Here is a 12,675-nt window from a genome sequence, read left to right on the forward strand (position 1 = left end):
TCCCTTTGTTCTGGATTCTGGGCTGGCGTCCCTGCTAATGGCGAGCAGAGGCCTTCCCTGCTGGTGGGTGCGGGACCGTGGGGATTCCCCCTGGGCTTAGGTGTAATCATGGGAGGCTTGAGTAGGGCTGTTGTCACCTGTTTCCACTGTCGCTCTGCTGGTGAGTGCACACTCCCGCCCTTGGTGTCTGGCGATGCTATGGGGGAGTCCACTGGAAGAGAGCCTCCTGCAGGAACTAGGCTGTCTTGGGGTTGGGGGTCGGGGTTCGGAGAGTTTTCACCTATTTCCACCTCCTCCCACGGGGAAGTCCATCTGCCTTCCGATGTATAGTAGCATGAGACTCTTAGGCGTCTTGAGATGCTATCTGGATATCCTTTGTTGATCAGTGAATGTCTAATTAATTGCAGATTCAATGGGGGAGAGACAAAGAAGACCACTCACTCCGCCATCTTGGTCCCGCCTATTAGCACACTCTTATTGCAATTGTCCTCTTAATTGGGTTGGTACCCAGTGTAGCTGGTTGCTAGGCTCAGGGGCGTACAGTTGTGATAGGCCTGAGGCCAACAAGGCTGATGTCAGTTCTCTTAGGAGTGCAGCTGAGTAGGGCTAGCCCTTGGCTTGGAGGCACTCAGTTGTTTCAGGCTTTGGAAGGTGGGGCTGATTCTTTTTATGGCTATTTGTGAAATGGAAGTCTTCTGCTGCTGCTAAGCCTCACCCCGCTCTGGACCACATACACTGTCAGCACGGTCCTGATCCGTGCACACTTCTGAACCCCATGGAGCGTACCCTACTGCCACACTGCAGAGGCCCCCTCCTCTGCCCCAATGCCCGCCACAGTTCACCAGGTCCTCACACAAGCCCTGCCCCACAGAGGCAGACACCTTTGCCTGCCTGTAGAGGATCAAGGCACTCAGTCAATGCAGGCTGAAAAGTAGCCTGAGGGCTTGCTGTTAGGTGGGGCCAGTCCCTAGGGCAGGTTGCCTGCCCTGGTTGAACTGGATTAAATCTGTGCTCTAGTGGGTGTGGCAGACCCCTGGGCTAACAGCCCAAGGGATGCACCTCAATGGCCCCCACCTGTGTCCATATCAGCACGCCTGGACCAGCTCAGAACAAGGGTCCCCACCAATGTCTCAGTCTCCAGAGAGGATCCTTCTCTCACCAAGATGCCCCCAGAGCCCACCAGGTGAGTCTCGTTTCACCAAAGGACAGTCAGCCTTCTCTCTGGTGATTTTAGGTTGCTGCAGTGAGTGAGTTTGTGCGTGGGCCCTTTAAGACCCGGATCTTTTCAGCTTTCGGCCGATAGCTTTTCTGGGGTGTCCTCGCTGCAGTTAATAGCCAGCAAAGCCAGACAGTAAGACCCCCCTCTCAGTTGGGCTGAGTCCGAAGGATGGTTATAGCGGTATTGCCCCTGCTCCGGACCTCACTCCTCCAGGGAGGGCTCGTACCTTAGGTTGGCTCCCGCCTGGCCAGCTGAGAAGCTCTGCTGCTCCCAAAGGTGGCCTTTTTCCTCTACGGCCAGAGTTACTGCCTCTTCTGCTTTCGTCAGGACTGTCCCTTGTCGTGGGGGTTCTTTTTATCCAGTTTTCAGTTTTCAATCCAGGGTGATTCTTCCTAAAATTGTTGTAACCTGGTTGTGTTTGTGGGAGGAGGCAAGTTCAACGTCTGCTCACAGCGCCATCTTGACGAGAACCCTCATGTTGCTATTTTTTAAGAAACATACTTTTTAATAGCTGCCTTTTTAAAAAAATTCCCTACTGTTGAACATTTAGGTTATTTCTTGAGTTTTGCTATTATAAACAAAACCATGGTACGCATCATTGTAGTTGAATCTTTGTCCACGTCTCTGACTTTTTCCTTATGATAGATTCCTAGCAGGGGGGTTGATGGACTTAAGTTTGGATGTCGTTGGGATAAATCACAGAAAACTTCGACTCAAACTGGCTTAACAGTTAGGAAGTTTGTCATCTCATGTAACAAGAAAACTCAAGACAGGGCAGCTCGGTCAATTGACTCAGCCCAGCATCAAGGACCCTGTGTCTTTCCAGCTCTTGGATTCATCACCTGAGGGTGTGGCCTTGTCCTCTGTTGATGGCTCCCTGTGGGCCTGGGATGGTGGTCACTCTTTATAGGCAGCAGTCTAAACATAGTATTATCCATGAGCAAAAAGAGCTTATCTTTTCTGTGTCTTTTTTAGGAGCAAGCAAACCTTTCCCAGAAGCCCTCCATGGATCTCCCATTGGTCAGAGCTGGTGCATGTGCTCTATCATTTAGGAGTATGTTATTATGCTGCAAATAATAAGAATCTGGCTTGTTAGTTAGGGTTTTATGTCTTTCAAATCACACTAGTCCAAAAAGGGGCAGTGTGGGGCTTTTATAGCAGGTCAGATATGTCATCATGGACTCAGGCTTCTTCTAGCTTTCTGTTCTGCCATCCTTTGCCTGTGGCTCCCAAGGTTGCAGGATGGCTGCTCTATCTCCAGCCATCACATCTTTATTCCAGTCAGGACAAATGCAAAAAAGAGAGGGATTTTCTCCTAGGAAGCTTTTGCCTTTTTGTTCTGGGAGTGATGCCTTCCCTAAAGACTACTACCTATATATCCTTGGCAAGAAAGGAGTCACATGGCTGACACTAGATGCAAGGGAGCCCGGAGGATAAGGTGTTTTAACTGGGCACATTGCTGCCCTGAGCAAATCAGAGTTCACTTTCTTAGGAAGAAGGAACGTGTAGTTGTAAGCAACCAGGAGTGTGTATCACTTGTCAAAGTATAATTTTCAAAATGTTAAAAGCATAATTCTCATACAAATAACGTAGTGAACACGAGTCAGAATTTTATATAACTCATTAATGAGGGAATTAGAAGGATGACAAAGCCAGTTCAAAAGAGGATATGAGATGCTGATATTTATACCTATATATAACTGTGTCAGTGAAAAAAAGGGATACTGAAATAAGATTGCCTAGTTAGATACAAATCTGGTTAATGTCCTACAGGGCAACACAACCCCTGACCTTTGGGGTTATCCTTTCTACCTGACAAAAATCGTTTACATCAATCAGTTTTCTTTTTAAAGATTTTATTTCTCCTTTTTCTCCCCAAAGCCCCCTGGACATAGTTGTGTATTTTTAGTTGTGGGTCCTTCTAGTTGTGGCATGTGGGATGCCGCCTCAGCATGGCCTGATGAGCGGTGCCATGTCCGTGCCCAGGATTCGAACCGGTGAAACCCTGGGCCACCAAAGCAGAGTGCGTGAACTTAACCACTCGGCCATGGGGCTGGCCCCCTGTTTTCTTTTTTTAAAGAGGAAGCTGTAACATGTTTTCTTGGATTTTGGGGTTTTTTGGTGAGAAAGATTGGCCCTGAGCTAACATCTGTTGCCAATCTTCCTCTTTTTTTTTTTCTCCCCAAAGCCCCAGTACACAGTTGTATATCCTAATTGTAGGTCCTTCTAGTTCTTCTGTGTGGGACGCCATATCAGCATGGCTTGATGAGCAGTGCTAGGTCTGCACCGAGGACCCTTACCGGCGAACCCCGGGCCACCAAAGCAGAGCGCGTGAACTTAACCACTCGGCCATGGGGCCAGTCCCCTCAGTTTTCTATAGTTAATAATAGTTAACTTTAGAGTCTGGATCCTCATCAATAGTAAATAGTCAAAACAGGTCACATCCCTCAGAGAGTGAGCTGATCCTAGGCAGGCTTGTTAGACAGCAGCTCTCAAAGGGAGGTCCCTGGACTAGCAGCTTCACCATCACCTGAGCACTTGTTAGGATGCACGTGGTATTCAGGCCACCCAGACCTGCTGAATCCGGTGCTCCGAGAGTGGCGCCCAGCAGTCTGTTATTGTGGTACATGCTCAGGCTGGAGGGCCACGGCTCTGGAATGACAGCGGAAGGACACAATGCCATCTTTTTACTGTATTTCTAGGTTTGGGTAATTTTGTAAGTATATCCAGGCCACCCATAACCTGAGGGAAGGGTCATGAGGCCACTGTGACTGGCTGAGTGGAGAGGACCCTCTAATCAAAATAAAACCAGGGCTCCAGCTTCAGGGGAGCGGGGGAACAGCTGTCAGGTTGTCCATAGCAGGTGATGCCACGGGGTGGGGGTGGCAGTGGAGGCGGCTCTCCTGCCTCCCCTCACCTGCCCCACATCTTCCCTCCAGGTGTACAAGTGTGTGGTCAAGAGCTGTGCCCAGACGTTCCCGAAGCTCGACACCTTTCTGGAGCACATCAAGAGCCACCAGGAGGAGCTGAGCTACCGCTGCCACCTCTGCGGCAAGGACTTCCCGTCACTGTACGACCTCGGCGTGCATCAGTACTCCCACAGCCTCCTGCCGCAGCACAGCCCCAAGAAGGACAGTGCTGTCTACAAGTGCGTGCCCTCCCGTCTCCCTCCCTCGGCAGGGAGCCCCGGGGTGTGCAGCTCTGGTGGTTCTGACCGCTCAGGACCACTGAGACACCTCCCAGGGGAAACTGAGGCTCCTGGCTACAGTCCAACCTGGAAGAGTGGGTTCTTGGCCTTGGCACTGATGGAGATAAAGATGTTGGCCCTTATATCATCCTTCCACTTGGCAGACATTTATCCTAAAAGAAAAATCCTAAGAAAGGGAAACCAATCTTTTCTCATTCATAGTGCAAAATAGATTTGATTTTTTTCTAAACTAAAGGTGTTATGAAAATATTGTTTTCGGGGCCGGCTCTGTGGCCGAGTGGTTAAGTTCACACGCTCTGCAGCGGCGGCCCAGGGTTTGGATCCTGGGCACGGACATGGCACCGCTCGTCAGGTCACGTTGAGGCGGCGTCCCACATCCCACAACTAGAAGGACCTGCAACTAAGATATACAACTATGTACTGGGCGGGCGGGGGTGGGGGGGGGGGTGGGGGGGTGGGGGTTTGGGAAATAAAGCAGAAAAAAAAAAAGAAGATTGGCAACAGTTGTTAGCCCAGGTGCCAATCCTTAAAAAAAAAAAAGGAAAATATTGTTTTCTCTGATGATCTACAAAATTTAGGTTACAGTTGGAATCGCACACTGATTCTTAGAATGCAAAAAAAATGAACATGCACGTATTTAAAAGCAAAAATCATAAAAATAAGATTTGTTTTTATAATCTATAAACTTTAGGTTAAGTTGAAGCTATATGCTGAGCCTTAGAAGGAACAAGGAATGAATCAAGTGTAGATTTTATTTGGGGTGCTTTTTTCTGACAGTCCACATCCCTTTAGTCTTCTCTTGCATAAAGAGGGTGCCTTTGGCAGAAATGATGAAGGCCTCCCTCAATTCTGCCACGTGCTCTTAATCCTTGGATCTTCAAATCGTTCTCTTTGGAGCCATTGACCCTGTGATCATCCTTGTCGAATTTCTCTTCCTCAATTGTTCTCCGGTCGCTCTTCCAGGCTCTCCTTTGTGGATGATGTTGTCTGCAGATATCCAACCTCATTTGCATGACTCTGTGAAATCCCGCATCTTTGGCCTGCAGTCATTCTGTGCAGATGCTGTGCATCTGCCCTGTGTGGTCCGGGAGCAGCTGCCTCACATAGCCCAGCACCGAGTACGTAGGGATAGATGTTAGTGAAAACACAAGGAGGGCCGTTTGTCTTGGGACTCCTTTCAGTTCATTAGTGAATATTTTCATGGTAAAATGGCTTTTGCTTCTCTGTACAAACTTGTACCTGCAGGGACTTGGCTGATGACCTCTGTTAACAGGGCCCCCCTGGATGAGCCTTCTGGGGTTCAGAGATAAATACAGACCTTGAGTTTAGAATGCATGGGCTGATTAGGGAGACTAGTGTGTAAATATTCTTACCATATACTGTGATAAAATGCTATCATAGATATGTATATAAGGTTTAAAAGTACCACAGTGGGAGGTAAGGCAGGGAAGGTGTCCTAGGAGCAATGATATCTGAACTGGGTTTTGAAGGATGAGTAGGAGTTTGCTAGGGACACAATGGATAGGGTGGAGTACATTCCCAGCAGGTGGAACAGCAAGTGTAGAGGTGTAAAATAAAATAGCCAGTGGTTTAGAATGACTGCTGTGTAGAGTAGAAATGGATGGGGCCTGTGGGAGAATGTGGGGCCAGAGCATGAGGGCATTGTAGGAATCACGAGAGCTTTGAGAAGTTGGCAGGGTGTAGGGCAGCTGGCCCTGGGGGAGATTGGGAGATGGGGCCAGAGAGGCAGGAAACCCAAGCGAAGCTTTGACCAGCCAAGGGATGGAGATTTCTGGGTAATGATGAATAATTCCTGTTTTTACTCAGAGGGCATTTTCTTTTGCTTTTGCCCTTCCAATCTGGATTGCCTGTGAGTTCCTGGGGCTGCATGGCTCTCTGGAGTGAGATGCCAAGTAAACGTAAGCGAGTACCTCCTAGGGGCCACTCTGTGACTTAGGGACATTGATCCCTGCAGTCCTGGGAGGTCAGTTGTACTAGTCGCTCGGGCTGCTATGAGAGGGGGCACTCTCTCTGGTCTGTTCTTATCAGGGCACTAGTCTCATTGTGAGGACCCCACCCTCCTGATCTCATCTAAACCGTATCACCTCCCAAAGGCCCCATCTCCAAATACCATCACACTGAGGGTCAGAGCTTCTACTTACGGCTTTTGGGGGAACAGGGTTTAGTCCATAGCACCGGTGTTCTCCCCATTTTGAAGATGAAGACACTGAGGCTCAGAGAGGAGAAGGACCTGCCCACCAGAGTAACGACGTCAGTGCAGAGCTGGGATTCAGAGTCTGCTCTAGGACCTTGGAGGCCTCAGCTCTGCTCTTGGAGTTTGCAAGCTGAGAGCTGAGCCCAACACTGATGGGCCTGTGCCTGCAGTGAGTAACTTCTCCCAGGTTCTCTTGCCAAGGTTAAAGTGCCAGTGACCCTTCGTAGCTGTTGGAGCTGCTGGCCCAAAAGCAAGGTGTGAGGAGGTGGCCACCATCTGGATGGCCTCAGGGTGGAATGGTGTCCCAGGTGATGATAAGTTCTCTTCATCTGTGAAATGGGGATATGATAGTGTCTACCCTATTGGATTATTTATAAGGGTCATTTAAGACGAGTATAAGGCACTTAGACATGGTGCCTGGAACATAATAGATGCTCAATAAGTATTATTCTTCCAATTTTTATTATTTGTATAATTTAGATGTAAGTTTGGCTGCTTGCAACAGAGACCCAAAATAATAGTGGCTTAAACAAGGTGAGAGTTTCTCAGGATAACATTGGAACGGGTGTGGTGCTTTCATCTCATTTCCAGGGGGCCAGGCCCCGTCAGTCTGGCTGCTCTGCTCCCTTTGGGCCACATTGCCTTGACCTGCCTGTGGTGCCTCCCCAAACCCCTCAAGGGAATTTCATGCCTGTCCCTATATATATGCTATATATTTACTTTTTCCACTTAAAATAAGATTTATTGATTTTTTTTCTAATTACGAAAGTCATCCACATTCAGTGCAGAGAAAAGGATTTTTAAAAGACCCACACAAAACCAAAAAACAAAACCCTGCCACCCGAGATAACCCCTATTAACCTCTTGGAACCTGTCTTTTGGTATATATCTGTAATGCACATGTTGATAGATATGGCTATAGACATAAATGTCACAGGCTATATTTGAGTCAGATCATCCCAAACACAGTCACTGAATTTGGTGACAACTCATCACACCGTTTTCCTGTTACACAACTTGTGAAAACAGACTGAAACTTAGTAGGATTGCTCTGTGTGCTTGGTGCTTAAAACTGTTGCACTTAAAACTATGATATGAATATCTTTGCATCTCAGCACAGACCTGCCTCTTCCTTTTAAAACTTATGAGTTGTTTATTTCTGGAATTTTCCATTTAATATTTTCAGACCATGGTTGACTGCAGGTAACTGAAACCGCTGAAAGCAAAACTGCAGATAAGGGAGGACTACTGTATAAATTTTGCAAAAATTTATCCCTATGGAAATTCTTTTTTCAGTTATTTTATTGAGGTCATAATGGTTTATAACACTGTGAAATTTCACATGTATATTATTATTTGTCAGTCACCATATATATGTGCCCCTTTACCCCTTATGCCCACCCCAACCCTCTTCCCCTCTGGTAACCACTAATCTGTTCTCTTTGTCCTTGTGGGTTTTTTTTTGTTTTTTGTTTTTGTTGTTGTTGTTTTGAGGAAGATCAGCCCTGAGCTAAAATCTGCCAATACTCCTCTTTTTGCTGAGGAAGACTGGCCCTGAGCTAACATCCATGACTATCTTCCTCCACTTTATACGTGGGGCGCCTACCACAGCTTGGCTTGCCAAGCAGTGCCGTGTCCGCACCTGGGATCTGAACCAGCGAACCCTGGGCTGTCAAAGCAGAACGTGCGCACTTAACCGCTGCGCCACTGGGCCGACAGGACCCCTCTCCTTGTGTTTGTTTATCTTCCACATATGAGTGAAATCAAATGGTGTTTGTCTTTGTCTGGCTTATTTCACTTAACATAATACCCTCAAGGTATTATTATTAGATCCATGTTGTTACAAATGGGAAAATTTTGTCTTTTTTATGGCTGAGTAGTATTCCGTTGTATATATATATAGCACATCTTCTCTATCCATTCATCAGTCTATGGGCACTTGGGTTTTTTCCACATCTGGCTATTGTGAATAGTGCTGCACTGAACATAGGGGTGCATAAGTCTCTTTGACTTGTTGATTTCAAGTTCTTTAGATAAATATGCAGTAGTGGGGTAGCTGGGTCATATGGTATTTCTATTTTTAATTTTTTGAGAAATCTCCATACTGTTTTCCATAGTGGCTGTACCAGTTTGCATTCCCACCAGCAGTGGATGAGGGTTCCCTTTTCTCCATATCCTCTCGAAAATTTGCTGTTTTCGGTCTTGGTAATTATAGCCATTCTGACAGGTGTAAGGTGATAGCTCATTGTAGTTTTGATTTGCATTTCCCTAATGATTAGTGATGTTGAACATCTTTTCTTGTACCTATTGGTGATCTATATATCTTATTTGGAAAAATGTCTGTTCATATCCTCTGCTCATTTTTTGATCAGGTTGTTTGTTTTTTTGTTGTTGACATGTATGAGTTCTTTATATATTTTGGAGATTAACCCCTTGTCGAATGTATGCTTTGCAAATATTTTCTCCCAGTTGGTGGGTTGTCTTTTTGTTTTGTTCATGGTTTTCTTTGCCTTGCAGAAGCTTTTTAGTCTGATGTAGTCCCATTTATTTGTTTCTTTTGTTTCCCATGCCTGAGTGGACATAGTATTTGAAAAGATACTGCTAAGATTGATGTCAAAGTGTATACTGCCTATATTTTCTTTTAAGAGTTTTATGGTTTCAGGTGTTACATTCAAGTCTTTAATCCATTTTGAGTTAATTTTTGTGTATGGTGTAAGATAATGGTCTACTTTCTACTTTTAAGTGAGAGTTTCACGTCTTATTTCCAATTTGGATACCTTTTATTTCTTTTTCTTGCCTAAGCTCTGTCCAAAACCTCCAGTACTGTATTGAATAAGAGTGGTGAGAGTGGGCACCCTTGTCTTGTTCCTGTTCTCAGAGGGATGACTTTCAGTTTTTCCTCTTTGAGTATGATGTTGGCTGTGGGTATGTCATATATGGCCTTTATTTGTTGAGGTACTTTCCTTCTCTACCAATTTTATTGAGAGTTTTTATCATAAATGGGTTTTGGATCTTGTCAAATGCTTTCTCTGTATCTATTGAGATGATCCTGTGTTTTTTATTCCTCATTTTGTTAATGTGGTATATTATGTGTTGAGCAATCCCTGCATCCCTGGTGTAAATCCCATTTGATCATGGTGTATGATCCTTTTAATGTATTGCTGTCTTTGGTTTGGCAATATTTTATTGGGGATTTTTGCATCTATGTTCATCAGCGATACTGGCCTGTAATTTTCCTTTTTTGTGTTGTCCTTGTCTAGTTTTGGTATCAGGGTGATGTTGGCTTCATAGAATGAGTTAGGAAACGTTCTGTCTTCTTCAATGTTTTGGAATAGTTTGAGAAGGATAGGTATTAAATCTTTGAATGTTTGGTAGAATTCTTCAGAGAAGCCATCTGGTCCTGGACTTTTGCTTTTTGGGAGGTTTTTGATTACTGTTTCAATCTCTTTACTTGTGATTGGTCTATTCAGATTCTCTATTTCTTCTGGATTCAGTTTTGGGAAACTGTATGAGTCTAAGAATTTATCCATTTCTTCTAGGTTATCCGATTTGTTGGCATATAGTTTTTCATAGTATTCTCTTATAACCCTTTGTATTTCTATGATATACATTGTAATTTCTCCTCTTTCATTTCTAATTTTATTTATTTGAGGCTTCTTTCTTTTTTTCTTAGTGAATCTGGCTAAGGGTTTGTCAATTTTGTTTATCTTTTCAAAGAACCAGCTCTTAGTTTCATTGATCCCTTCAACTGTTTTGTTGTTGGTTTTTTTTGGTCTCTATTTCATTTATTTCTGCTCTGATTTTATTATTTCCCTCCTTCTGCTGACTTTGAGCTTTGTTCTTCTTTTTCTAGTTCTGTTGAGTGTAGTTCAAGATTACTTGTTTTACATTTTTCTTGTTTGTTGAGGTGGGCCTATATTGCTATGCATTTCCCTCGTGGAACCACTTTTGCTGCATCCCATAAGAGTTGGTATGATGTGCTTTCATTTTCATTTGCCCCCAGGTATTTTTTGATTTCTCCTTTGATATCTTTGTTGATCCAGTGGTTGTTCAGTAGCATGTTGTTTAACCTCCACATATTTGTGACTTTCGCAGATTTTTCTTGTAGTTGATTTCTAGTTTCATAGCATTGTGGTTGGAAAAGATGCTTGATATGATTTCAATCTTCTTAAATTTATTGAAGTTTGCCTTGTTTCCCAACTTATGGTCTGTCTTTGAGAATGTTCCGTGTGCACTTGATAAGAGTGTATATTCTGCTGTTTTTGGATAGAGTGTTCTCTATATATCTGTTAAGTCCATCTGGTCTAGTTTTTCATTTAACTCCACTGTTTCCTTGTTGACTTTCTGTCTGGATGATCTATCCATTGATGTAAGTCAGGTGTTGAGGTCCCCTACTATTATTATGTTGCTGTTAATTTCTCCCTTTAGGTCTGTCAATAGTTACCTTATATACTTTGGTGCTCCTGTGTTAAGTGCATATATATTCATAAGTGTTATATCCTCTTGGTGGAGTGTCCCTTTTATCATTATAGACTGCCCCTCTTTGCCTCTCATTGCCTGTTTTATCTGGAAGTCTACTTTGTCTGATATAAGTATGTCAACACCTGCTTTCTTTTGTTTGCCATTTGCTTGTATTTGTCCTCCATCCCTTCACTCTGAGCCTTTGTCTTTAGAGCTGAGATGTGTTTTCCTAGAGGCAGCATATTGTTGGGTCTTGTTTTTCAATCCATCCAGCTACTCTGTGTCTTTTGATTGGAGAATTCCATCCATTTACATTTAGATTGATTATTGATATATGAGGGCTTAATATTGCCATTTTATCTCTTGTTTCTGGTTGTTCTATATTTCCTTTGTTTCTCTCTGCTTGTATTTCTCACTGCCATTTCTGTTTGGTGGTTTTCTGTGATGGTTTTCTCAGTTTTCTCTTTATTTATGATTTGTGTCTCTGCTCTGATTTTTCATTTAGTGGTTACCGTGAGGTTTGTATAAAAGATCTTGTAGATGATATAGTCCGTTTTCTGATAGCCTGTTATCTCCATTAGCCTAAACAGGTTCCATCCCTTCCTCTTCCCCATCTAAGTTATTGTTGTCACAAATTATTCCATTTTGTGTTGTGAGTTTGTGATTTAAATGTTGTGTTGATAATTATTTTATTTTTTTTTAAAGATTTTTAATTTTTTTCCCTTTTTCTCCCCAAAGCCCCCTGGTACATAGTTGTATATTCTTCATTCTGGGTCCTTCTAGTTGTGGCATGTGGGATGGAGCCTCAGCGTGGTTTGATGAGCAGTGCCATGTGCATGCCCAGGATTCGAACCAATGAAACACTGGGCCGCTTGCAACGGAGCACATGAACTTAACCACTCGGCCACGGGGCCGGCCCCTATAATTATTTTTGATGCTTTCCTTCCCTTTATCTTTGATGTTGTAATTGAATGTTTGCTAACTTGTTTTCATAGATACCTGTAATTTCCTGATTTTGTCTGTCTGTTTATCTCCTTGCTCAAGGCTTTGCAAACCTTTGCCTTTTTGTTTCAGGTATGAGGGCATCGTTAATCATTTCTTGTGAGGGAGGGCTAGTGGCGATGAACTCCCTCAGCTTTTGTTTATCTGGGAAAGTTTTTATTTCTCCCTCATATCTGAAGGATAGTTTTGCTGGATAGAGTATTCTTGGTAGGAAGTTTTTGTCTTTCAGTATTTTGAATATTTCATTTCAATCTCTCCTAGCCTGTAAGATTTCTTTTTTTTTTTAATGATTTATTTTTATTTACTTTTTATTTTTCATTTTATTTGTGGGTCCTTCTAGTTGTGGCATGTGGGATGCCACCTCAGCATGGCTTGATGAGTGGTGCCGTGTCCATGCCCAGGATCCGAACCAGCAAAACCCTGGGCTGTGGAAGTGGATTGCATGGACTTAACCACTTGGCCACAGGGCTGGCCCTAGTTGTATATTTTAGTTGTGGGTCTTTCTAGTTGTGACATGTGGGATGCTGCCTCAGCATAGCATAATGAGCAGTCCTAGGTCCACGCCCAGGA

The 12,675-nt window shown here is 44.1% G+C and overlaps 1 protein-coding gene across 6 annotated transcripts in view; it reads left to right on the top strand.

Moving 5' to 3' along the window:
* Nucleotides 1-12,675, top strand: part of ZNF341 (zinc finger protein 341) — a 58,329-nt gene that overhangs the window by 29,318 nt on the left and 16,336 nt on the right. For all 6 annotated transcript variants that reach the window (XM_070588036.1, XM_070588042.1, XM_070588039.1 and 3 more), the window contains one exon: nt 4,159-4,367. In XM_070588036.1, the coding sequence (XP_070444137.1) occupies nt 4,159-4,367 (209 nt within the window). The remainder of the gene's footprint in view (nt 1-4,158; nt 4,368-12,675) is intronic.

Source organism: Equus przewalskii, chromosome 21 (genome assembly GCF_037783145.1).
Source record: "Equus przewalskii isolate Varuska chromosome 21, EquPr2, whole genome shotgun sequence".
In the NCBI taxonomy this organism is placed as follows: Eukaryota; Metazoa; Chordata; class Mammalia; order Perissodactyla; family Equidae; genus Equus; species Equus przewalskii.